We start from the raw sequence: 26,956 nt of genomic DNA, 5'->3' as shown, positions 1-26,956 counted from the left end.
ATAAAAAACTACCTTCGCCTGCTGTTACTTATGCTGGCCATACAAAAACAATGTTTTCCTTCAAAAAATTTTCATTTTTTCAATTCGATTTTTCAATCATTAGTGGGGTCAAATTGACGTTCGTTTTCGACCACAGTGATGGGAAAATTCGAAGGAGCAGAATAGAAGACTTCTTGGTCAAAGGAATTTTCAGACAGCGTATGTGGTTTTTGTTCAGAAATTACATTTATTTTAAAACTGAATGTTTAAAGCAAGTGAAATTTTCAAATGACCTTCTTTCATTCAGCGAATGTACAAAGATTTTTCTATTGAATATTCTCTGAAAATCGATTCACACCTATGCAGTTTACTTTTGATCTGTTTCTGCAGTCCTTTTTACTGTGCGTTTTGCACACGCAATTTTGCTGCCATTTGCGTTTTTTGCATGTTTTATGGCTTTTATTTATTTATTTTTTTGGAGGATTTGTTGGGGAGATTAAAAAACGCAAATTGCGGCAAAAATGCACTACATGCTTTTCTGAAGCTTCTTCATTGAAGTCTAATGAACCAAAAAAAGCACCGTTGACAGTGACCCTTTTCAAATACGCAGCGGCTGAACAAAGCATAGATGTAAACGTGTCCCATAGGAAACCATGTTAAATGAACTGTAGTGCAATTCTGCAAAAAGCACCAAATAACGCATTGGTGTGAACCAGGCCGAAGACGTTTAGTAGCAGCAGCATGCTCTGTTTTGTATCACCTGTCATAATGGGGTTAAAAAACGAAAGTTGGCCCTTTATAGTACAAAAAGAGCAGATAATCGCTACTATAAGGGGTTCAGTTATACTGTGAAACAGTGAAAGTGATAATATATATTACTTATATCATATAAAAATAAATACACCGATAATACGATGTATGGGCATTTTAATAGGGAGTCAGTTGATGCCACAATATGAAGGGTGGAAGGGAGATATAAATCTTTTATATTAAAGTAGTATTAAAAGCTGAGGCTTTTTTTTCATGGATAGGATCATTTTACATATAATGCACAATACTGGTAAAAGTGTACTTTAAATGTAATTGTAATGCCTTATATTACCTCCAGTCAGGCTCCACCTTCTCTGGGTTCAGATGCTGATCTTCTCTGCACAGTCATTTTTTTTTTAAACAACATGTTATAAGTACCTGCTCTTTGTAATGGTTTTGCACAGAGCAGCCCTGATTATTCTCTTCTGAGGTCCCTCACAGACACTTCTTGCTCCTCCTGCCTTCAGAGTGCCCCTATAGCAAGGTGAAAAAAACTTCTGCCTTTAGAACCATTCACTTCCTGCTCAAAACTATATGTCCCATGAGGCATTGCTCCTCACATATTTACAATCCCAAGTTCTCAGGCACTTACTGGCATGTATGGATGGTGTACTGAGCTGTATGGGTGCTGCACTTTGTCTTCTGACATGTATGGATGGTGTACTGAGCTGTATGTGTGCTATGCTGTAAGTCCTGATATGTAAAAAAATAATGCATTCTGTATGCAGGCCACCTAATCGGCTGACCAACTAATTGATTATGAAAATAGTTGAAAACTATTTTCATAATTGATTAGTTGTCGATTAATCGATTAGTTGTTTCGGCCCTACACATATCGTATGCTAAATATTTCATAGGCTAGAAAGATACTGGTTGACCTAACTGTGTCATTGCTCAGAATGGAAAGTCAAGAGGGAGTTGAACTGTTCATTTACATTTGATTATCTCTACCATGTAATATATACTGACAAGCTATTATACAAATGTGTCAGATGACTACTTTCGTATGGCGAGTCACTGATCTGAAACAAATCTAGAGTACAAGAGTTCGGATTTATCAGAGTTATTGGCTGTATATGATATGAGGTTCAGTCACTCAGGTTGACAGCCCGGATCCTCCACCTATAAAATTAAGTCAGCAAGAACAGATTACTACTTCTATCGTTCAAGTGTATGTTGAGCTAAAACCTTTTTTTTTTTTTTTTTTTTTTTTTTAATTTTACTTTCTAAAGAGTGTCCCCCGTCAAGGTTCTTTCCTTCCAGCTTGTGCCTGTCCCTGGACTGCTTACAGGGTCTGTTTGGGACTGTACAAGACCTGTTACTTCAAGGGGTGATTGTCCCGGCTCAGACTTCGGAATGTTTTCAGGGTTTTTACTTAAACCTGTTTACAGTTCCCAGGAAGGAAGGCAAGTTGTGTCCAATCCTGGACCTCAAGGCGCTGAACTGCTTTGTGCAGGTGCAGAAGTTCAGAATGGAGTCCATTCGCACGTTGGTGGCATCCCTGCGTCAGGGGGATTTTCTTGCCTCTATCGACATCAAGAATGCTTACCTACACATTCCAATATGTGCCAGTCACCAGCGCTTCCTCCCCTTTGCCATGGGAGAGGAGCATTATCAGTTTGTGGCGTTACCCTTTGGTCTCGCCTCTGCTTCTCGGGTCTTCACAAAAGTGTTCGCACCGGTGCTAGATTTGTTATGCTAACGGGGGATCACGGTACTGACTACTTAGACGACCTCCTTCTGCGAGCGGAGTCCCCTTCTGCTCTGGTGGAAAACCTGGAGATCACCATACGAACTCTGTGGGAGTTTGGCTGGATTCTGAACTTTTAGACGTTTGCTCTTGTTCCGTCCACAAAGATTGTCTGATTGGGTCTGACTCTGGATTGAGCCTTAGCCAGAGTGCTCCTTCCTCTGGACAAACTCCAGAAATTGCAGGCTGCAATTATTTCCTACTGTCCAGCAGATGGTCATCCCTCCGGACTTGCATGCGGGTCCTGGGTCTGATGGTGTCAACCTTTAAGGCGGTTCTCTTTGCACAGTTCCATACAAGGTCCCTGCAAAGGGAGATTCTGGCCAAATGGGACAAGACTCCGCAGTCTCTGGACAATCCGATCCGGCTGAGTCGGGAAACGAAGGAGTCCCTGATACGGTAGATTCAATCTCTGGCGTTTCGCCTGGCAGATCCTTCCTCCCCTTGTATTGGACAGTGGTCACCACAGATGCCAGCCTGTCAGGCTGGGTAGACATCCTCGCCAAACATTCTGCTCAGGGGATCTGGACACTGGAAGGGTCACGTCTTCCGATCAGTGACGTGGAACTCCGAGCAATCAGACTGTATCTGGACCATTGGACAGATCGTCTTCAGGGATACCCAGTGCGCATTGAATCGGACAATGCCACATCCATGGCTTATGTCAGTCACTAGGGGGGCACAAGAAGTGTCCTGGTCGGCTCTGGAGGTAGCTGGCATTCTAAGGTGGGCAGAAGGGTTCGTTCCAGCCCTCTCCCCTGTACACATTCCCGGAGTGGAAAACTGGCAGGCGGATTGCCTCAGTCAGCAGGCGTTGGACCACGGGGAGTGGTCCCTTCATCCTGAGGTGTTTCATCAGTTGTTTCCGGTGGGGCATCCCCGAGTTGGATCTGATGGTGTCTCGTCTCAACAGAAAGGTGCAGAGGTTTGTGGCCCGACCACAGGATCCTCTGGCGGACGCCACAAACGCGCTGGTGGTTTTGTGGGATCAGTATTGTCTGATTTACACCTTTCCTCCTCTTAAGCTTCTGGCAAGACTTCTACGTGGGATTGAGACGGAAGGGATTCCGGTCATCTTAGTGGCTCCAGACTGGCCTCGTGGGCTTGGTACGCCGATCTGGTGTGGCTGGTCGCCGACGTTTCTTGGAAGCTTCCTCTCAGGAAGGATCTGCTGTCAATCCTGCTTTACAGTCACTGACTTTGACGGCTTGGCTTTTGAATGCCAGGCGCCGAAAGATAGAGGGTTATTGAAATCTGTGATTCCTACAATGTTGAAAGCTAAGAAATCTACTTCTAGGAAGATCTACCATTGTACAACGTTGAAGACGTACATTGCGTGGTGTGAGTCTCTTGAGGTTCATCCTTGCTCCTTCTCGGTGGCTTGGATCTTGACTTTCCTTCAACGGGGTGTTGAACAGAAATTGGCCTTGAGTATCATCAAGAACCAGGTGTCGGCTTTGGTGGTCTTCTTCCAATGACCCTTGACCACATACTCCCTGGTGCGTACCCTTCTTCAGGGTGTTCGACATTTGGTTACTCCAGTGCGGTCCAATGTTGCTGCCTTGGGACCTCAATTTGGTGCTTTCGGTCCTCCAGAAGCCTCTTTGAGAACCTTCAGGAGATTCCCTTGCTTACACTGTCTCAGAAGATTTCTTTGGTGGCTATTACCTCTGCGGGCAGGATGTCGGAACTGGCAGGTTATCCTGTCGTTCACCTTACCTGGTGATTCACAGAGATAAGGTGGTTCGTCACCCCTGTCCGTTGTTCCTCCCAAAGGTTGTCTCTGATTTTCATGAAGACATTGTTTTGCCTTCCCTGTGTCCCAGGCCTAAACATTCGAAGGAAATTGCCTTGCATGCCTTGATGTGGTCCGGGCAATTAGGGTGTACCTGGAAGCTACGCAGTCTTTCATGAAGTTAGACTCACTGTTTGTGCTCACGGATGGTCCTCAAAAAGGGTCCTCCTTTCCCTGTTAAGGCGCACTCTACTTAGGCGCTTAGTGCCTCCTGGGCCTTCCGTCATCAAGGCGGCCACCTGGTCGTCAGTGCACACTTTCACAAAGTTTATAAAGTGGAAGTGTTGACATCTGTGATGCTTCTTTTGGCCGCAAGGTTTTGCAGGCTGCTGTTGAGAGGACCTGATCCTCTTCGAGAATGTGTTGTTTTTTAAGGTGAGCTCCTGTTGCCTGGTTGGCTACGGTTTAGCTTTGGGAATATTTTTTTGCTGTTCCCACCCCTCAGGTTTTACACTGCTTTGGGACGTCACAATGGGTATGAAGATCAGGAGCTGTGTCCATCAATGAACGAAAGAGAAAATGGGATTTTTGACTTACCGTAAAATCCATTTCTCTGATGTTCATTGACAGACACAGCACCCACCCCTCTGTGGCGTTGTAATTCTTCTGAATCTGCTTGTAACTTAACTGAGTACCTATAACCGAGAGAGGGAGTATACCCCCTGGTACTGCCTATAGGCATAGCCAGATTATTTTTCTGCCTAGTGTCCTACTCCTGTAGGAGGCAGTATAACCAATGGTTATGAAGATCAGGTGCTGTGTTCGTCAATGAACATCAGAGAAATGGATTTTATGGTAAGTCAAAAATCCAATTATTTTTTCATACAGGTACATGGTATAGTAGACCCATATCAAGATTTTGAAATGTTAGGTTTACATTCTCTTTAACATACATTTAAAAGAGTTACTAAAGGCAATTTTTTTCTATTAATGTAACAATGTGTTCTGTGCAATGGTAGTTCTATTCAGATTCAGAATACTTTATTAATCCCAAAGAAAAATGATTGTATGTGCGCTGTCTGCTCCTCTTCTTCAGTGTCTGCCTCCATAGCAAACACTTGCTATGGGGGCAGACATGCAGGCTCCCTCCTGAATAGTGCTCTATGTGTTAGATACATACAGGGCGTGGCTCAGGAGGGAGCCCGTACGTCTGCATCCATAGCAAGTTCTTGCTTTTGGAGGCAGACACTGAAGAAGAGGAGGCCTCAGCATAACTCCTCACTTGGATTTGATTGACAGCATCTGAAGCCAGTAGCTTCTGCTGCTGCCTACGTGACCTGTGAGGAGAGAGAGAGCAGCGATGCTTCTCTCAGGGGTTCAGGTAAGTATTTGGGAAAGCTGGGGGGGTGGCTAATCTTGGTAGTCGTTTTATGTTAATGCAGAAAATGTATTAAGGTATAATAAACCTTGGCCTTTGCAACCACTTTAAAACTTTTTTTTTAAAATGCGTCAGTAAACTCTGAACTTAAATTTGTACCTACAGATAAGTCTTATCTGTAGGTACCATACATTGTTTAGTAGATATTCACATAGGCTCCAGCCGATGATGTCACTGTGCATGCCCGGTATGATCTAAATTCAAGGCATGCAGAATGCAAAGAATCCTGGGCTGCAATGGTAACTTGCGCGCGATGGAGTGACGCCATTGTGACCCAGGATTGCAAAGGAAGGAAGACCAGGCTAAGGTGAAAGCACAGGGAGCAGTGTCAGCTCAGCACCAGAGAGCTTTGTTTGAAAGTGCATACTAGAAAATGATGGCACAAACCAGGGGGCCCATTTAAAAAAAAAAATTGTGGAGTTTACTACCACTTTGAAAATAACTAAAAAATAACATTACAGTTATTCTGCAATGAACATAGCATTTGTAAGCTTGCGGTTTTGTTTTGTTTTTTTTGTATTGTTTTTTTTTTATTTTGTGTTTGTTCATTAAAGTATGTTTTTCACTAATTGGGAATAATTTATGTGAACAGAAGAAAAAAAGTCTGTTACAAACCATATTTTCTTAAGCTGAAATCTTTTGCTAAAGCCCTACTTCGGGAACTACAGAAAAATTACCCTTGCAATGGTACCCCTTCTGCACTGTGAGGGGTAAATGCCTGTTCAATCTTGGTGAAGGGTTATAAGCTGTAATACTTGCAATACTTGTGTCAGCAAACTCCCTCCATCTGAGGTAGGCTGACATCATCAAGTCCAGTGCAAGGCCACTAGTCCCACAGTATACGTTAGGACTGCAAGAAACTGTCCTCAGCCTGGAGCATCAGGGAGAAGAGGAGAGCACCAAAGGCTTCCAGAGCGAGGTATAATGTAAGTATTACACCTTATTCCTCTACCCCCTTAACAAGCTTTTAAGCCTTTCATTTTGGGGGTTGCTGCTGCAAGGGTAATTTTATGTGCATTACCTGGAGTTTGGCTCTAAAAAGTCAGTTTGTTACCTTCATTTAATTATGCTGTGTGTTCCATGATAATTGTATTAGAAATCGTGAAAGCTATGCCTTTGAGGAGTGAAGTGTTGAGGATCACTTAACAATTATGTTTTGAGGTAGTGACACTAAAGCAGTTATCAGCTCAGGAGGAAATAATATCCTGACTGCCAGTTGCTTTCGTGGACAGTTAATAAGGGCACATCACCTCATCCAATCATCTCATGTGTAATTTTCTTTTCTTGTCCTCCAGGGTCTTTGTGAACAGAAGTCTAGCCATGGAAAAAATCAAGTGCTTAGGATTTGATATGGATTATACACTTGCTGGTGAGCATGGAAAGAATTCTGCAGCCTTACAAAGAAACTATTTATAACTTTTCCTTTTACCCTCAGCATGTTGTCACCCTTTCTTAGAACTATTTTTCAGATATTATTTAGGTCAGCTAAGCCTGGGAAACTTTTTGAGAGAACAGGGAATGACATGAAAGGCGTACCAACACATCCCAGCCTTAATCAGTAAAGGTATAGGATTAAGATTAGAATTCTGCTGACATTAAATAAATATTTTGGCCTACACTCTAGCTCCCTTTTTCTCTGTATAGCAATATATTTAGAGCAGTCTTAAGTATAAACTTTGAATGACTGTCATCTGATTGATCTAAATTTAGTGGGATCGTGCAACGATTGGGAAGTGAACACTGAACCTGAACACTTGATGGTGACTGAAATCCATCAATACCTTTTGTATAGTAGTTTTTGCTGTGACACTTGTAAGCTACCACTATCCATCTCCTGTTTCTTTCAAGTATGATAGTGTGCTTGTACAAGCCAATCTGTTTTAAAGTAAGTTTCATCTTTTAGAGTAGAGGGACCAAAGACAGATTACTTCTTTATTTCTGAAAAATGTTTTTTTATAAATTAGACATCATATAATTCTTTGAATTTTGTTTTTAGTTGCCAAAACTGTTTTTTTTTTTTTTTTTTTTGTTTTTTAGTTTAGGAGGAGGAGTAAATTTGCTGTCTGTATACCACTGAGCCTTTGCACCTGTGTGTGGAAAATTCTCCCTTACCTTTTTTTTTTTTTCTGGGGAAAAGTCTAAAATTTTGAATTTCCCCTTCACTTTCTTTCCTGTTGACACCACTTTAAATAAAGGGGTAAGCCTTCCCAGCGGGTAAACCGGCGGCAATAAAAATTCGACATAGGGTGGATTTTTTTCCCCACTTTATCCAAATCTGAAAAAAGATTTTCTCTTTCGTTTATTGGGGGACGCAGCTCCTGATTCTTCTTAACCATTAGGTTATACTGTCCCCTAGAGGAGTAGGACACTAGGCAGGATAAAGCTTAACTACGCCTGTGAACAGTCCCAGGGGGTATTCACCCACACTCAGCTATATAGGCACTATAGTTTTTTCCTGATAGGTTGGCCGCGACATAGCTGGTCTGGACGGGGGCTGGCCTGCGAGTTAAATGTCTCACTAGGGCGCATACGACCTGGCCTCGGCCTGAGTCCCAGCGCTCCTCCTGGCCAACAGCCACTCACATCCCGATGGAGCGGTGGTCTGTCAAGATCGGTGCCCACCTTGTTCCTGGTATGGTAAGTAGCTGTCCCCCACCCCCCTCTACCCCTGGAGGATTTTTGGGGCTGATGTGGGCCCATCCCTGAGTCCCCCCCCCACCCAGCCCTTTAAAAATTCGGTGGTCACTGTGGGTCTTGAGTGCTCACACAGTGAGGTTTCCTCTACTCCTCTAGCCGTGCATTAAAAGGCACTGGTGGATGCACTGATTGGGTCAGAGTGTGAAATTTTAAACATGGCGGAGATGCTGCATCGAAGGCACAAGTCCCTTTTTGCACCACAGGTCCTCCACTGTGATGGGGGTGTTCCCCTTTTCCGCTTACTTTGACAACAATGTCACATAACAGTGGGGTTGTCCAAAACACACTCTTGTGGTCCCTAAGCAGGATTTCCTGCTTAAAAAGTGGACGGTCCCACTTGTAGTGGACTCGCTGGTTTCCACGTTAAATAAAGCTACCTTAATTCTGATTGAGGAATCCTTGGCCTTTTAAGATCCGGTTCATAGGAGAATGGAGGCTCTGGCCTGCCATATGTTTCACTATGGCTGGTTCAGCTTTGACTGGTATTTACTTTTGTCAAATACAGAGCAGTGACCGCACTCCGATATAAATTAAAAATGTAGAATTTATTCACCACTGTAAATCCAAAACAAGACTTGAAAACATCACGGACAAGGACCAAGGGTTGACACGTTTCACTAAATGACATTCGCTTACTCATAACCACGAGTGTGTTGGTATTTACTATTGCCCTGGTGTCGCAAACTCTGACGAGTGGGCTAAACTTTTCAAGACACAAACGAAGTAATGCACTTCTCAAGGATAAAAACACCTCAGTTAAAGAGGGATAGTTCGGGTGCACGTCCTGGTTGCATATGAATATGAATATACCACAGCGGAGATAACGGAGAACAGCGAACGCGTTTCGCACCAAGACTGCTATGACTAAGCACTTGGTGCGAAATGCATTAGCTGTTCTATGTTATCTCCGCTGTAGTATATTCATCTTTTTATTTTTCATCTTTAGAATAAATGTGATTGTTTTGGAGTGCTGCCATCCAGTCCATTTTTTCCACATGGGCTAAACTTTTACGCCGGACCTGGAGGAGAAACCGCTTCCCCCTGCCTTTGCGGAGCTGGCAGATCAGTTCAGGGGCTACAGTTTATCTGTGATGCTTCTTTGGATGAGGCTCCTTTGAGTTTAGGCTGTCTGTATCAGCAGTTGTCCTTATTTGGCTGACAATGCTGGTCTGCGGACCAGACTTCTAAGAAGGCCTTATCTGATCTTCCCTTTGTGATGGATCGCCTGTTTGGCGCATCCTTGGATGACGACATTAAGGGTCTCACAGGGGGGGAAGAGTGCCCTTCTACCACAGGCTACTGAGGGCAAGGAGCGCCATCGTAGACTTGGGCCAATCTTCTTGGCATAAGAGGCCTTTTTCGTCCCTCAAGGAATAAATGTCCTTCAGGGCTTCCCTCGGAGGTTCCAAGAGGACCTGGTCTGGCAAGCCACGAGGGGCTCATCCAGACCTGTGGACAAGGCTTCCTCTGCATGAAGGGGTGCCCTCACCCGTATCTTGGGTGGGGGGACGTCTTCACTGATTTCTGGATCCGTGGACCTCTCTGGTACAGGTCAAATGGGTCCACGAGGTCATTCAGTCCGACTACAAGATCGAGTTTCGGTCTTTTCCTCCGGAAAGGTTCTTCCCTTCCATCCTGCACTTAAGATTGCTTATGGCAGGGGTCTTCAAACTATGGCCCTCCAGTTGTTCAGGAACTACAATTCCCATCATGCCTAGTTATGTCTGTGAATGTCAGAGTTTTACAATGCCTCATGGGATGTGTAGTTCCTCAACAGCTGGAGGGCCATAGTTTGAGGATCCCTGGCTTACGGGTCACTTTGGGGCAGTGCAAGACGTGTTACTACATGGGTTAACTGTCCCGTTCCGGCTTTGGAATGTTTTCAGGGGTTTTTCTCAAACTTGTTTACAGTTCCCTGAAAGGAAGGCAAGATATGTCTAATTCTGGACCTCAAGGCACTCAACTGCTTTGTGCAGGTACAGAACTTCCGAATAGAGTCCATTCGCATGATAGTGTTGTCCCTACATCTGGGGGATTTTCTCGCTTCTATTGAAATCAAGGACGCCTACCTTCACATTCCAATATGTGCCAGTCACCAGCACTTCCTCCACTTTGCCATGGGCGAGGTGGATTATCAGTTTTGTGTTGCAAGCATTGTTGCGTCAGCGGGGGATCGCAGTACTGGGGTTCCTGGATGATCCTCTTCTGCGAGCAGAGTCTCCGACTGCTCTGATGGACACCTTGGAAAATACGCTGTGATCTCTGAGGGAGTTTGGTTGGATTCTGAAGCTTCCAAAGTTCGCTCTGGTTCCGTCCACAACACTGGACTATCTGGATAGATTCGGCCTCAGCCAGAGTTTTGCTTCCTCTGGAAAAACTCCAGAAATTGTAGGAGGCAATTTGGCTTCTGTTGTCCAGCAGACGGTCATCCCTCTCGGCTTGCATGCGGGTTCTGGGTCTGATGGTGTCTACCTTTTTGAGGCAGTTCCGTTAGCACAGTTCCACATGAGATCTCTGCAAAAAGAGATTTTGGTGAAAGGGGACAAGAATCCACAGTCTCTAGAGGTGGCTTAGTTCTCCGGTACTTCGACAGGGAAATTATTCCTCCCCCGTACTGGGTGATTGTCACCACGGATGCCAGCCTGTCCGGTTGTGGCGGCGTCCTCTGCACAGCTTGTGCTCAGGGGGTCTGGACTCGTGTGGAGTCCAGACTGCCGATCAATGTACTGGAACTCCAAGCGACCAGACTCTGTCTGGATCATTGGACAATTTGTCTTCAAGGGTATCGGTATGAATTTAATTGGACAGTGCCACAACCGTGGCCTATGTCAGTCACCATGGGGGCACAAGAAGTGTCCTGGCAGATCGGGAAGTAGCAGGCATTCTAAGGTGGGCAGAACGATCGTTCCAGCCCTCTCTTCTGTACACATTCCATGGAAGGTACAGAGGTTTGTGTCGTGGTCTCTGGATTCTCTGGCTGACGGCGCAGATGCATTAGTGGCTCCTTGGCATCAGTATGGTCTGATTTATGCCTTTTCCCCTCTCAAATTTCTGCCAAGACTCCTGTGCAAGATCGAGGCAGCAAGGGATTGTGGTCTTTCTGGTGGCACCAGACTGGCCTCCCTGGTCTAGGTACGCTGATCTGGTTCGACTGGTCGCCGATGCTCTTTGGAGACTTCCTCTCAGGGAAGATCGGCTTTCACAATGACCAAGCTTCCATCCTGCTTTACAGTCGCTGGTTTTTAACGGCTTGGCTGTTGAAAGCACGGTGCTGAAGCATATAGGTTTGCCTGAATTGGTGATTCCTATGTTGTAAAAGGTTAGAAAATCTACCTCTAGAAAGATCTACCATCATATTTGGAAGACGTACGTTGCATGATGTGAGTCTCTTGGGGTTCTCCCTCGCTCCTTTAAGGTGGCTCGGATCTTGGCTTTCCTCCAACTGGGAGGGGGTTGAGCAGCGTGTGGCCTTGAATACCATCAAGGGCCAGGTTTCAGCCTTGGTGGTTTTGTTTCAATGTCCATTGGCCACACTTTCCTTGGTCCAGGTAGCTTTATCCAGGGAGCTTGACACTTGGTTCCTCCAGTGCGGTCTCCATTACCGCTGTGGGTCCTCAAATTGGTGTTGTCAGTTGTCCAGGAACCTCCCTTCGAAAGTATCGAGAGGTTCCCCTGCTTACGTTGTCCCTTGAAGGTAGCCTTTTTGGTGGCTATTACTTCTTGGTGCAGGGTGTCGGAGCTGGTGGCGTTGTTTTATCGTTCACCTTACCTGTTGGTTTCCAGAGCTAAGGTGGTTCTTTGTCCCTGTCTGTTTCTTCCAAAGGTCGTCTCTGATTTCCATTTGAATGAAGGCATTGTGTTGCCTTCCCTATGTCCCAGGCCAAAACATCCTAAGGAAGTTGCTCTGCATTCCCTGGATGTGGTTCGGGCAATCAAGGTGTACCTGGCACCTACGGAGTCTTTTAGGAAGTCGCACTCACTATTTGTACTCACAGTTGGACCACAAAAAGGGTTGTCTGTTTCTGCTGTGACCATTACCAGATGGATCAGACAGACAGTGATTCAGGCTTATTCAATTAGGGGTCAGGTTCCTCCTTTCCTTGTTAAGGCACACTCTACTCGGGCGCTTGGTGCCTCCTGGGCCTTCCGTCATCAGGCATCGTTGATGAAGGTTTCCAAGGTGGCCATCTGGTCGTCTGTGCACACTTCTACAAAGTTTTAAAAAGTGGATGTGTTGGCATTTGCCGATGCTTCTTTTGAACGCACGTTTTTGCAAGCTGCGGTTTAGAGGACCTGGTCCTCTTTGAGGGCGTATTGTTTTTGTTTTTCAGGTGAGCTCCAGTTGTTTTGGTTAAGCTCCATATTACCTGGTTGACTATGGTTTGCCTTTGGAATTTTTTTGCTGTTCCCACCCCTCATGTTTAACACTGCTTTGGGAAGTCCCAATGGTTAAGAAGAATCAGGATCTGAACAAAGAACAAAAGTAAATGGGATTTTTGACTTACCGTAAAATCAATTTTTCTGATGTTCATGGTCATAGCACCTACCCCTCTGTGGAGTTGGCATTCTTCTGACACTACTTGTAATAAAACTGAGTGCCTATAGCTGAGTGTGGGTGTATACCCCCTGGGACTGCCCATAGGCGTAGTCAAGCTTTTTCCTGCCTAGTGTCCTACTCCTGTAGGGGGCAGTATAACCCATTGGTTAAGAAGAATCAGGAACTGTGTCCGTCAATGAACATCAGAGAAATGGGTTTTACGGTAAGTCAAAAATGCCATTTTGCCTAGTGAAACACTTTAGGTTGCATTCTAGACAGCCAATGTATCACGTAATGATTTCACAATGGATCCTTAATTTAAGATTACACCATTTTCGCACCCCCAATGTCTTTTCTGCAAGAAAGCAAACCTACCTGTCTGTTAGCAGATCTCTTTAGAATGTGCAGCTCAGTTTGTGTGTGCTAGGATGACTGAACTCCTGCACATGTGTAGGCTAATGAAGTTGGCCACATCCCAGGACCCCAAGGAAGCTGGTTAGATAATGCCAGCGAAGTTCCTTGGACAGTTGAAGGTGAGGTAAGTATTGTGGACTTTAGTTCTGCTTTACGTTAAGTTTTCGAGAACTTGGATTCTTTCTTCAGACCATATATTTTTCCGAACTCCAACCCACAAACTTTCTACCATTAGTTAATGGCTAACACAGTACAATACTCTACCACTGCTATGATGGAAGAAGTAAAGGGTAAATGCATAGCATTCTTATCACATTCCCATTTACTGCATTCTCTGTGGTGTCAACAAGGGCATTTCTCTAGTGCACTCATGCTTTGGGGGAAAGTCTATTTCAGTCCCTCTGTATGAAGTTACTTGGGTCCACTTAAGCTCACCCAACTTCATGTCTTAGTAACATTCATTACATTAGAGAGATAGTACAGTGGTTGCATTACAGCATGGGTATTGAATGGCAGCTTATGGAAACATCAGAGTGTCAGGGATGAAAATGAGCCATCAATCAGGCGTGTTTACTTGTAAACAAGTTTGGATGCTCTCATGACCATGCACTCTACAAAACATGCTTGTATTGGTGACCTTTGATTTTATAATAGGATTTCTTACCTTTCCCAGTTTTGTCCAAATTAACCATTTGACCTCTGGAAGATTTACACCCCTTCATGACCAGGCCATTTTTTGCGATACAGCCATGCGCTACTTTAACTGACAATTGCGCGGCTGTGCAACGCTGTACCAAAATAAAATGTATGTCATTTTTTTCTCCCACAAATAGAGCTTTCTTTTGGTAGTATTTGATCACCACTGTTTTTTATTTTTTGTGCTAAAAACAAAAAACTCCGACAATTTTGAAAAAAAAAAAAATGTTACTTTCTGCTTTAAAACACATCCAAAAAAATTTTTTTAAAAATCAACTACATGTTTTTGGTCCCTAAAGTGTATATTTATTGTTTTACGCAAATGTTATAGCATCTACAAACTATGCTATATATTTATGGTTTTTTTTTTTTTTTTTTTTTTTTGATCAGTGATTTATAGTGAGACTGCGATATTGTGGTGGACAATCGAACACCAACTGACATTTTTGAAGGAACCAGTGACACTAATACAGTGATCATTGCTAAAAATATGCACTGTCGCTGTACTAATGACACTGGCTTGTAAGGGGTTAAACATCTAGGGTGATTAAAGGGTTAACTGTGTGCCTAGCCAGTTTTGGTGTGCACAGTGTGGTAGTTTCACTGGGAGAAGAGAAAGATTCTGGTCTCTGCTTTGCAGGACACCGCATCCATCCCTTCCCCCCGTCAGAACAGAGATCTGCCTTGTTTACATATGCAGATACCTGTTCTGTGCGGTTTATGGACGATCGGCAGGTGCCAGAGGACATTGAGTGCCCAGCTTCCGCAGATTGGCTTCTGTTGTGAACAATCAAAGCAGACGCGGCCAGGCAGTATCTGAGCGTATTGTTTTCAGGCATTTTTCAGGCGATTGTTTGCAGGTGATGACCGCACTCCGATGTAAGTAAACATGTGAAGATTATTCACCACTGTATATTCAAACTGGACATCAATCCATCATGGACAAGGACAAAGGTTGACGCGTTTCACGAGTTTACACTCACTTGCTTATAACCACCATGAATAAATAGGTGGTTATGAGTAAGTGAGTGTAAACTTGTGAAACGCGTCAACCTTTGTCCTTGTCCGTGATGTATTGATGTCTAGTTTGGATTTACAGTGGTGAATAAACTTCACGTTTACTTACATCGGAGTGCTGTCATCACTTTGTGTTTGAGGATACTGCTGGAGACTACGGATCTGACCTGCACCTGATCACATCTTCCCTCCTGAGCGGCTTACCTGCAATTGTTTTAGATTGTTTGCAGGTGTTTGGAGGCAGGCATTAATGTCTAACAAAACGCTTTTAATCTGCCAAAAAAGAAACTCATGTACTTTTTTTGAGCTTCTGGCATTTTGCTACAGGAGACAAAACGCTCATATGTGAACAGAGGCCATTGACATTAATGGGATTTTGCTTGTTGAGCATTGTGAGACTTCAGAGATGAGCATTTTACGAGCTGAAAAACGCTCAGGTGTGAACAGGGCCTAACAGTCAGAGCGCCCCAATTCCTGCAATAAACCATTGCGCCCAGGGCAGCCGCCCCTCCTGCCAACCACTTGTCCTGGCCCTGACATGGAGGTCATTCCATTAGTTACACATAGATGAGAATGAACATATGCCTGTGGTATATACTGCTCAATATGAAAAATGTAGAAATAGCCAATCCCAGCATGGAATCCCCAAGAAGCTGAAATAATGGAACACAAAGGGCAGGAGAAACCCAAAGGTGAACAATCTGGATGTCTATAAAGGAGAAAAAAGAATGCAAAAATATAGTAATGACTAGAGAGCATGTATATGTTTGGCAATTAACCATATAAATTTAGAAAAAGAAAACATACAGCACCACACTTCGCTGGAGACACAATGATAAAGCCAAGGTTTCATCATTTTCTTTTCTTTTTTTTTTTTTGTATTTAACAACTCAATTTTGACTCACTTGCCAGCCTGCAAGACATTCAAACTGACCTGTCTAACAATGTACATTAAAAACGGATAATTTTGTTTGCACACATTTGCAAATATATGCATAAGCTACAGTGCCCACGTCAAGGCACCTCTGTAAACTGCAGAGTCTTCTAATTAGGAACACATATAGCAGTAGGATAGATTAGGGCAGATGTGCCTGGAGGGAGCCCACACCTTAAAGGCACAGGAACACACTTGACACCATTGTGCCCTTGCTGGGTTTCACGTGCGTCCCTGTGCCTTTGAGAAGTAGTGCTGGGAAATCTTTTGTTTGTTTGTGATGTCACCTACATCAGGTACCATGCTTCATGACTGGCTGCAATGTACCTTGCACTAGTTCTTGGTTACCAATAGCAACTGTATTCTTCTTCCTGCTTGTCTTGCTGAGTAAACCTTTTGTAGTGGCTTTGCTTCGTATCCGACATGTGCTTTACTTACCCTGTTCCTTCATATGCCAGAAATACCATCATGCACCCCTTTGAATGACTTCAGACTAGGCTTAGAATTGTTTGACAACTTTTACTTTACTTCTCATGGCAGAACAAAGAATGAACATCGCTAAGTCCAGAGCCTAAACTGACTAACGGAGGTGGCTGCCAAGGCATACCTTTACAGGTGTTTGTCCAAAGTTAGTGATCCCCAAGGATTTTTATTGTCCACCAGAACATGGGTATTTTGAGTTGATCACATGCTGATTCTTGGGTTCTCGGTTCCCTGTACTGTTGTGCTCCTTTGTTTTCAAGCTCCCACTGGACTCAGAAGGCTCTCCAAAGCAGACCTTCCCTCTATTTATGTATCACACAGGGAGAAAGGCCAGCTCAAGACCAAAAAGCCTGGGAATTCGTCACTAAAAATTAAGCCTTTCTCCAGCCTGGGCAAGCCAACAACCCTAACTAATACACGACACTGGGCAACCTGCCTACATGCCCACCAAACCTAGATCATGCTTGGATTGCTAGAAAATACAGAGTCATATACAGTCAGTTACAGACTGTTTATAATATTAAAAAGAAAGTTAGAAAAGTAATAGATGTAGGCAGGAACAACTCACTTTCATATTTTTTTATGTACCGAATTATGTACTGTGTTTTAGTCCAATTTCTGAACCACTGCAAATTGTGTTCAAACAAAATTCAGCACTTTTTTTTTTCTTTAGTTCTTGTAATTCTTGATAGTCTAAAAGGAAAACAGATTGGGCATGTTGGCTCGCTCTGATTTCAATACATTAGCAAAGTCTTGGATTACCACTTAGATATATCCTGCACCCGTTTATGAAGTAGGAACTGTATGTTTCTGGAAGAAGGAGCCTTTTGATTTATTAACTTTTTGGTCCAGGATTAGGAGGCTCGAACAAAGGCTGTTGACACGGACATTATGGATGGAACTCAGGATACAGTTTTTGTACATCTTTTGGTGGGAATACATTTTTTTAAATTCTATCTGATACTAGTTTATGAGAGGCAATATCTAATTGGTTGAGGTGCACATAAATAGTAAAGCATGGTTTATTTGCTGTCTGTGTGACGTTGGTCCAAGGGGCATTCAAGTCAAATCAGGACTTAAATAATTTCACAGGTATAAAAAGGGATGCTAGCATGGCGGTACTACACACTGTAGTAAATGGCAAGTGGGTTCTATTACTGATAGGCAGCCTATCAAGATGGCAGGATCCAAGCTGGGGTGTGACCGCTCCAGGTGAGACAATATTGGGTGCTGGTCGGATCCGTAGTCCGGCAACTAGTTGATGAAGGAAAAAGTGACCGCACTCCAAAGTAGGAATCAAAAAGGAGTAATTTATTCCACATCAAATGAACATCAAATTGACAAACTGTGAGACATGGGACAAAAGGTAGACGCGTTTCACGACTAGAGATGTCGCTTACTCATTACCAACTTGGTAATAAGGACTTGGCAATGAGTAAGCGACATCTCTAGTCGTGAAGCGCGTCTACCTTTTGTCCCATGTCTCACAGTTTGTCAATTTGATGTGGAATAAATCACTCCTTTTTTGATTCCTACTTTGGAGTGCGGTCACTTTTTCCTTCATCAACTATCAAGATGGCAGACAACAGTGTTAGTGCAGTGGAAGCATGCCAACCCACCACCAGCAAAAACATTTAAAACCATTGCTTCTGAAGGTAAAGTGATAGCAAGTGTTTTCTGAGACAAACGTGGCGCTGTTCATGTGGATTTTCTACCCCGTGGGGCCACTATCAACAGTGATTATTACGTGTGCATATACATCTGCCGAAAAAACGGCCTGGTTTGATCACTAAGGTTGTCTGTTTCTCCGGGACAACACACAAGCTCATACTGCTCACTGCACCATGTACACTTTACAGCAACTCGGCTGGGAGGTATTGCCACAACCCCCTTACAGCCCCGACCTCGCTCTGAGTGATTTCCAATTGTTTGGACCCCTAAAAGAGTTCCTCAGAGGTCAGCATTTCAGCTCTGATGACAAAGTGAAGCAGGCTGTCCTAGGATAGTTCAGGAGTACTGACAAATCTTTCTATGTCAAAGCTTTCCAGGCATCAGTTACACGCTGGGATAAAGCTTATAAATGTAGTAGGGGAGTATGTTGGAAAAATAAATGCAGTTTCCACTCCTTGAAATTTGTTCTTTTATTTAATAAACTCAAAAGTCCCAGTTTGACTTAAACTGCCCTCCATATACAGCTAAAACTTTCTCTACCGCACTGTTACTAATTTCCATTGAGAACATCCTGTTCTGTTTCAGCAGCTGAAGAATCCAAATCTGTGAAATCTGGGGGGAGGACCTAAAATTAATACACCACTGTGTTTGGTGGACTAGTGCCAGTTTGTTGTGTGGCCTTCAACTAGACTTGGCCTGGGGGGAAGTATGTGATCTGTTTCACAAAGGCAGACAGCACAAAGTCATATAGCTATCAGTATGACAGCAGGTCTTGTTAAGTGATGAGCGTCGTGCCATCTCTGCTTAACCATTGCAATGATTACACAGCAGTCGGAGTCCTCTTCACACAGGAAATCCACTCCAAGAAGTCTGACTTACTTCAGACTAACCACTAATTAAAAACAAATTGCATGATTTAATTCTTTTAAGCCTCTTGAATGATTTTCAAAATATTTTATAAATATAACATATATATAAAAGAAATATTTGCAGAGTTCTGCATGTGCTTTCAGTTTTGATTACTTGTCTCAGTAACTGTATTCCCTCCAGATCTAGTTGATTAGATGTTCACTTGAAGCTGCTATGAGTATAGTAAAAGTCAAAAACAAAACGGCAAACCCTGTACAGAATGTGTTTTCCTTCTGCCTGGTTCTGGAAAATATTTTTTTATACACTTGAGGCTAGATGTATCATTAACGGGAAACTTCACTTTCATGGGAAAAAGTAACAACCAAAAAAAAAAAAAAAAAACAACATATAAAATTGCTACACAAGCCATATTGTAATTGAATGGTATTTAAAAATTACTTTTTATGTTCAATCTGCAGTACTGTCATTTTCTGAAAAATGCAACATGGCTGCCTGGAGGTATTCTGTACACAGATGGTGTACTGAACACCCCACAGAAATGTAATTGCCTACTTGTGTTATTGGCTTACTGATTTTCCCATCAGTCTGCTTATGGTTAGATATCCCCAAACTATCACCTCTTTTTTAGGGAGATATAGAGAGCATATTTGGCATTCATTTGATGTTTGTTACATTATAAAAAAAGGTCATTCAAGGATCTGTATGATTTTGATATAATGATTGGAAGCACTGTAGAGCACCTTCAGCTATGATGAGCAAGTACATACATACAGTATAAAGCTGTACAGGTAAATGCGCCAAACGAAAATAACATTTTATGGAGATATTGGAGGCAAGATCCAATTATCCTGTTATTTCGCTGAACTATACAGGTTTATTTATGGAAGTTTCTCAGAAAGTGCTGGCCAGCGTGGGCCATTAATTTCCATGTAATCTTCCAATACCGTAAATAGAAAAGGAATTTGGTTAGTGTGAGAGAGCACTGAGCACCTAAAACTCATTTTCGCTTGTATTCCTAAATATTCTGACTCCTATGTACAGCTATATGCCATCAAAGCGGAGTTCCAGTCATTTTTTGTTTATTACAGTCAGAAGCTACAAAAAGTGTAGCTGCTGACTTTTACTAAACAACCACTCACCTGTCCCATGATCCAGCGGTATACTCACCCCAGCCCTCTTTTCCATGTGTCCTCCCTCTGTGGCGCCAGCATCTCTACTATGGGCACCCGGCTGTGACAGCTTGCGGCTTCACAGCCAGGTGCTCACTGTGCATGCGCGAGCGGCGCTGCTCTCTGTGACTGGTCCTGAGGTCTTCTAGGACCTTTTGTGTGTCCCAGAAGACATCTGGAAGTAAAACTTCCGCTTCCGATCGCCTAAGGCGACCAGAACGGTAGTGGGAGCAGGTACCTGTCAAAATTGGGTATCTGCTCCCTCCCGCCACCTCTCCAAAAGGTCTGTTTCACAAACAGGAGTCAGGGAGGAGGCTTTAAACCGCAAGTTCCAGTTTTGGGTTGAACTCTGCTTTAAATACTCATCTGTGTAGTATGCCTTCATCTTCTTTTTTTTTTTTTTTTTTTTTAGAATAAACCTTGATGTAAACTGGTCTATTTAAAGTGGTTGTAAAGTCTACATATATAAATTACTTGTATCCCCTCTATTATATGTACATATTTAGTATAGTGTGGGTCTGTATGTGTCTGTTTTGTTTTTGTTTTTTTTTTTTACATTTTAAAGCTGAATACCTTCTTTGACCAGCTCTGCAGTGTGGTCACGTGTCCTTCCTCCACTCTCCTTCCTGATCTAAGGGAGTACAGTGGGAGGGGCTGATATTTCCCCCTGACATATGCAAGCTATCAGAGGGAGGATACGTGACCCACACAGCAGTGGGCAAAGAAGGGTATTATATTTTTAGAATAATAAAAAAAAAAACCTCACACTGTACTTATGTTACTTTACAGCCACAAGGGAATATATGCAGGAGGGGAGGGGCAGGCAGGAGAGGAGATCTGGCCCATAGCACAGACTACATAAATGACAGGGGGAGAGGGAGGGGGAGATGCAGAGACTCTGAACGCAGCGGGATGACGGAGGCATGTAATCTGACCATGCTATCATCGTTCAGCAGCCATGATTAGTGTGGTCAGTACACATAGGGGAAAACTGGAACAGGTAGGATCAACCAGGTATTGTAGAACATGTATTGGGACAAATGACACTGCAAAAGCACTGTGCTATATATCATTAACATTTTTCTGTTTCGTTAATTGATGGACACTGCTCTCCATTATTCAGAACCATAGTGTTTTATCGCCTCTTGGCTATGCCTATGGGAAGTCTTAAGTGGTATACCCCTCTCTACTATAGGTCTTCAGTTTTTTTCTGCCTAGTCAGGAGTAAGGACCTAGTTTCCTCCTGGGAATTTTTTCCTTTTTATATGGGTTTTTCTCCTGTTGTTTTTTTTTTTTCCTGCGAGATCTACAATTAACTGCCGGAGTGGGCGGCAGGCTGCATAATCTAGATCCAGTGGTCATTCCAGTCTGGCCAGCGAGCGCATGCAGAACCACAGCTCCGCGCTAGGTCGGCAGCGACATAGCCCCACTGGACGGGGGCTGGCCTGCGAGTTAAACGCCTTGTGAGGTCGCATACGACTGGGTCTCGGCCTGAGTCGCAGCGTTCCTCCTGGCCAACAACCCCCTATTTCAAAGAGGTTTTGTCTGGCCATGGTTTGTATGTGTGCCCATCTGGTTCCTGGTATGGCGAGTAGCTATTCCCCCACCCAACTCCCCCTGGAGGGTTTTGGGGTGGATGCGGGCCCCTCCCTGGGACGGTCAAACTTGTGGGTTCCCCTCAGACCCCCCCCCTTGGTTGTTGGTGGTCCCTGTGGGCCATCTGGTACCCCCACCCCCCTCATCGGGGTATCGTGGTGGGTTGAGATAGTGACTGGGGCTGGTGTACTGTACTGTTGGGGGGGGGGGGCGCTGGCAACGGTTGGGCTTCTCAGCTGGGGGGGGGAGGGAAACTGCCTCTTATTGGGATCCTGTGTCTGGTTCCACCCTCTCTTTACTGGTTAAATGCCAGGGCTCCAGGGATCCCTACTGGGTCCAGTGGAGCCAAGTGTGGTGGCCATTTTGTCATAGCCCTTGTCTTTCTATGGCTGGTGGCCATGTTTGTGTAGCCTGGCGGCCATTTTTCGTTGGGCCGGCATGCTAATGGTGCTGTGGCTATGACAGGGGAGCCTCGTGGGCTCCTCCTTTTCCCAGGTGTTGACTCCTGGGGTTTTTCCCTTCCCTTTGGATGCTGCAAATGGAGCAATGCTTCCTGCTGCAGACCGGTGCTACTCTGGTGGGGTCCCTCCCTCTCTCTAGTGTAGGATGTGGGGTGCTCTGCTTGCTGGTGACCAGGTAGTGCTACCGGCGTGGTGGGGGTGGCCCATAGCGGTGCTGGACACTTTTTGTGGGGGTCCCCCTCGTTACTTATGGAGTTTCAGGAGCACGTTTCCCCACCTGACCCCCCTCTCAGGGGTCCCAGCCCTCCATGGGTGCACTGACGGCGATCCTGGAAATCTTTTCTTTCCCAGGTAGAGGTGGCTTTTGGGCGGGGGCTAGCAAAAAGCATCCCCCATCTTCCCCTGCCTCATCTGTCTCATCAGATCCTGAATCTGACTCGGCCGCAGTGGATGTGACCCACCCCGCGGAGTCTGCTGCCATGCTCCCTGATTATCAGATAGAGAGGATGATAACTCCACACCTTTAGCTGCACACAAGAAGGCACTGGTTGACACTGATTGCCTTTGTGTGGGAAACTTTAGGATTGCAGGATGCAGCTGAGACTGCGGCGGAGGTGCCGGTCCCCTTTGGCAGCCACAAGCTGTCTCGCGCGGTAAATGTGATTCCTTATCCCTCCTGTTTTAACAAATTTGTCTCTAAAGTGTGGGAGCATCCATAACGTGTGGTTTTTACACGCTTTTGTGGTGTGGTACCCCTTTGATGAGTCTCTCCTCCAGAAATGGACTGATCCACCAGTGGTGGAACCCCCCTGTCTCCAGGTTGAACACACAACCATGATTCCGGTATAGGAATCTCCGAGTTTTAAAGACCTGGGTGACAGGAAGTCTGTGGCCTGCAATATGTTCACTTTAGCTGGCCCGGCACTTATGCCTGTCCTGGCCATTGCCCTGGTGATGCAAAACACTGGGCTACGCTTTTGTGCCATGACCTAGAGGGTGAGCAGATTCCCCCTGCCTTTGCTGGGTGACAGACTAGTTGGTCGAAGGCGGCAGTTTTGTCTTCTATGTTTGCTTGGACGCAGTTCCCCTGATTTCTAAGCTATCTGTTTCAGCATTGATGATTGAGCGTGTATTGTGGCTTACATGTTGGTCTGCAGACCAGACTTCTATCAAAGCTCTGTCTGATTTACTTTTTCTTTTTCCAGGCGATTATGGCTACCCTGGATGACATCATTACGAGTCACACGGGGGGGTTGGGGAGTACCTTGCTTCCACAGTCTTGGAAGGGAAAAGAATCTTGTTGCAGATGCGGCATGTCTTTCTCGGCTAACAAGAAGTTTTTCGTCCCGCAGGGTCCACTGACAAGGGTTCAAAGCCTTTCAAGCCCTCTTCGGGAGGTTCTAAACGGCCCTGGTTTGGCAAGGTGAGAGCGGGATTCTCTAGACCCGCAGGCAGGGTTCCTTCGGAATAAAGGTGTGCCCTCACCTGTGCCTGGGGTGGGAGTGCACATCTTTGCTGGTTTCCGGGCCCGCAAACCTCCTTGGTAAAGTTATACTCTCCGGTTACAAAATAGTTTAATTTATGCCCTCTGGAAAGGTTCTTCTCTTCCTATTTGCATCTGTCCCGGGCCGATTGCAAGCTCTCTTTGGGGCAGTGCAAGACCTGTTGCTTTAGGATGTGATTGTCCTGGTTCCGGTATTGGAACGGTTTTAGAGTTTTTATTCAATCCTGTTCATGGTCCCAAAGGAGGGCAAGGTTCCTCCAATTGCGGACCTCAAGGCCCTGAACGTCTTTGTACAGAAGTTCTGAATGGAGTCCATTCGCGCGGTGGTGGCATCCCTTCATCAGGGGGACTTTCTTGCTGCTGTGGCAGAGGAGCATTACCAGTTTGTGGCGTTACTCTTTGATCTTGCCTCCGCTCCCTGAGTCGTCACAAAGTGTTGACCCGGTTCTGTCGTTGCTACATTAGAGGGGGATTGCAGTACTGGGCCATCTGGATGACCTCCTCTTGCGAGCGGAGTCCTCTGCTGCCCTGACGGATGATGTGGAGATTACTATACAGACCCTGACAGAGTTCGGTTAACTTCTAAAATACCAGAAGTCTGCTCTGATTCCATCCAGAAAATTGGATTAACTGGGTCTGACTCGGGATTGAGCCCTAGCCAGAGTGTTCCTTCCTCTGGACAAGCTCCAGAAGTTGCATGCTGCAATTCACCTACTGCTGTCCAGCAGGTGTTCTTTCCTCCAGACTTGCATGCGGGTGCTGGACTTGATGGTCCCTACCTTCCAGGTGGTTTTGTTTGCACAGTTCCTCACAAGGTCCCCTTACAGGGAAATCCTGGTAAAATGGGACATGTGTCCGAAGTCCCTGGACAATCGCATTCGGCTGAGCCGGGAAACCAGGGGGTCTCTGGTCTGGTGGCTTCGTTCTCTGGCTCTTCGGCAGGGCAAATCCTTTTTCCCCCTGTATTGGGCAGTGGTCACTATGGATACCAGTCTGTCCGCGTGGGGAGATGTCCTGGGACTGCACTCCGCTCAGGGTTCTTGGATGCTGGAAGAGTCTGGACTGCCGATCAATGTCTTAGAACTTTGGGCGATCAGGATGTGTCTCGATCACTGGATAGATCGATTCCGGGGGCTTCTGGTGCGGATCCAGTTGTATAATGCCAGAGCGGTGGCTTATGTCAATCACCAGAGGGAACCAAGAGTGTGTTAGGTGCCCTGGAAGTAGCCGGTATTCTCCAGTGGGCAGAACGCTTCGTTCTGGCCCTCTCTATCTACCGTACCCTTTCCAGGAGTGGAAAACTGGCAGGCTAACTATCTCAGTCGGCAGGCGATGGACCAAGGGGAGCGGTCCCTTCATCCGGACGTATTTTCATCAGATATGTCTACGGTGGGGCCCCCCAAGGTGGATCTGTTGGCATCCTGGCTCAACAGAAAGGTACCAAGGTTTGTGGCAAAGTCCTCCTCGGTGGGGGGGGGGGGGGATACCACGGACGCTTTGGTTGCCCTGTTGGGCCAGTATCGTCTGATTTACGCTTTTCCTTCTCTCAAGCTTCTGCCGCGGCTTTTGCGCTGAATGGAGGCTAAGTGGATTCCGGTCACTTTAGTGGTTCCAGACTTGCCTTTTCAGTCTTTGTACGTTGACCCGGGGCTAATGGTCGCAGACGTTCCTTGGAGACTGCCTCTTAGGGAGGATCTACTGTTTTGAGGGCTGATCATTTTATCTTGCTTTTACAGTCCCTGGATTTGACAGCCTGGTTGTTGAAAGCCAGATGTTGAAGGATAGAGGTTTGCCTGGGTGGATTATTCTGACACTACTGGAGGGTAGGAAGTCTACCTCTATGAAGTTCTACCATCGTACTTGGAAAACTTACATTTCGTGGTGTGAGTCGATTGGAGTTTACCCTTGATTTTTCGGGGGCTTGGATTTTGGCTTTTCTACAATGCGGTGTTGAGCAGAAATTGGCCTTGAGTACCATCAAGGGCCAGGTATCAGCCTTGAAAGTCTTCTTTCAGCGACCTCTGGCCAGGCATTTCCTGGTGTGTACCTTTTTATTCAAGGGTTTTCGACATCTGACTCCACCAGTGTGGTCTCCTCTACCGCCTTGGGATCTGAATTTGGTGCTTTCAGTCCTCCAGAAACCTCCCTTTGAAAATATCGGGAGAGTGGGAGTATACCACCTGGGACTGCCCAAAGGCGTAGCCAAGTCCTTTTTTTTTTCTGCCTATTGTCCTACTCCTGTAGGGGGCAACATAACCCTATGCTTCTGAATAATGGAGAGCTGTGTCCGTCAATGAATTCTGAGAAATGGGTTTTACAGTAAGTACAAAAATCTAATTTTTTTTGGTTACAGCCACTTTAATGTAATCCTTTTTGTCTCTTCAGTATACAAGTCTCCAGAATATGAATCTCTTGGTTTTGACCTGACTGTTGAAAGATTGGTGTCTATCGGTTATCCTCAAGAACTTCTAAGTTTTGTCTATGACCCAACGTTCCCCACCAGGTGCGAAATTATGCTTAATATGTGTAATGTGTGTAATGTCTTAAAGTATTAAGCCAAAATCTATATGCTGTTTGAAAGTGGAGCTGTAGGTAAATATTTAAAGGATAAGTTCACCTTTCGTAACCTATTACATGTTACACTTACACATATTCAGGGTGTAACAAGTTATGAACGGACCGGTCCCTGCACCTCCCCAATTCTCTGCAGCTAGCGGGAATCTTTTCTCTTTCTATCTCTAGATAGAGAGCTGTCATAATTAAAAAAAAAAAAAAAAAAAGTCCATCCGTGTCACTCTTTCACAGTGTCCTGTGAATGGAAAACTACTTTGCTGTCAGCTTGTAGAATTCGGGGGAACTACCACTGCGCTGTGGAGCACCATTGTAGTTTATTCTCTCTTCCTGTCAGATTGTATCTGCTTGCCCGTGCGGGACGTACACACAAGCAGATACACTGACAGTACTGCAGAAGACCTGCATGGCACCAGTGATCTGCTGATTGCTGGTGCAATGCTTTACAGGCTCCACAGTGTTACACTGGCCGACAGCCCCTCCACTTCAGTGGAGATGAGGATCTGTCTCAGGAACCTTACCCGTGCCAACCTGCCTGGATTGGTAAGTAGATGTCCCCCTTCTTCCCTGGACGTGGTGTGGGACAACTGCTCCTTGGGCAGCCCATGAGTGTTCCTCACAGGG

The 26,956-nt window shown here is 45.0% G+C and overlaps 1 protein-coding gene across 2 annotated transcripts in view; it reads left to right on the top strand.

The window, feature by feature from the left end:
- NT5C2 (5'-nucleotidase, cytosolic II) overlaps window positions 1-26,956 on the top strand; it is a 242,470-nt gene that overhangs the window by 104,866 nt on the left and 110,648 nt on the right. For both annotated transcript variants that reach the window (XM_082268055.1, XM_082268054.1), the window contains exons 3-4: window positions 7,008-7,081; window positions 26,147-26,264. In XM_082268055.1, the coding sequence (XP_082124181.1) occupies window positions 7,008-7,081; window positions 26,147-26,264 (192 nt within the window). The remainder of the gene's footprint in view (window positions 1-7,007; window positions 7,082-26,146; window positions 26,265-26,956) is intronic.

The sequence above is a fragment of the Pelophylax lessonae genome (genome assembly GCF_965119305.1).
Source record: "Pelophylax lessonae genome assembly, chromosome: 9".
Taxonomy (NCBI): Eukaryota; Metazoa; Chordata; class Amphibia; order Anura; family Ranidae; genus Pelophylax; species Pelophylax lessonae.
This window is presented reverse-complemented; position numbering and strand designations above follow the sequence as displayed.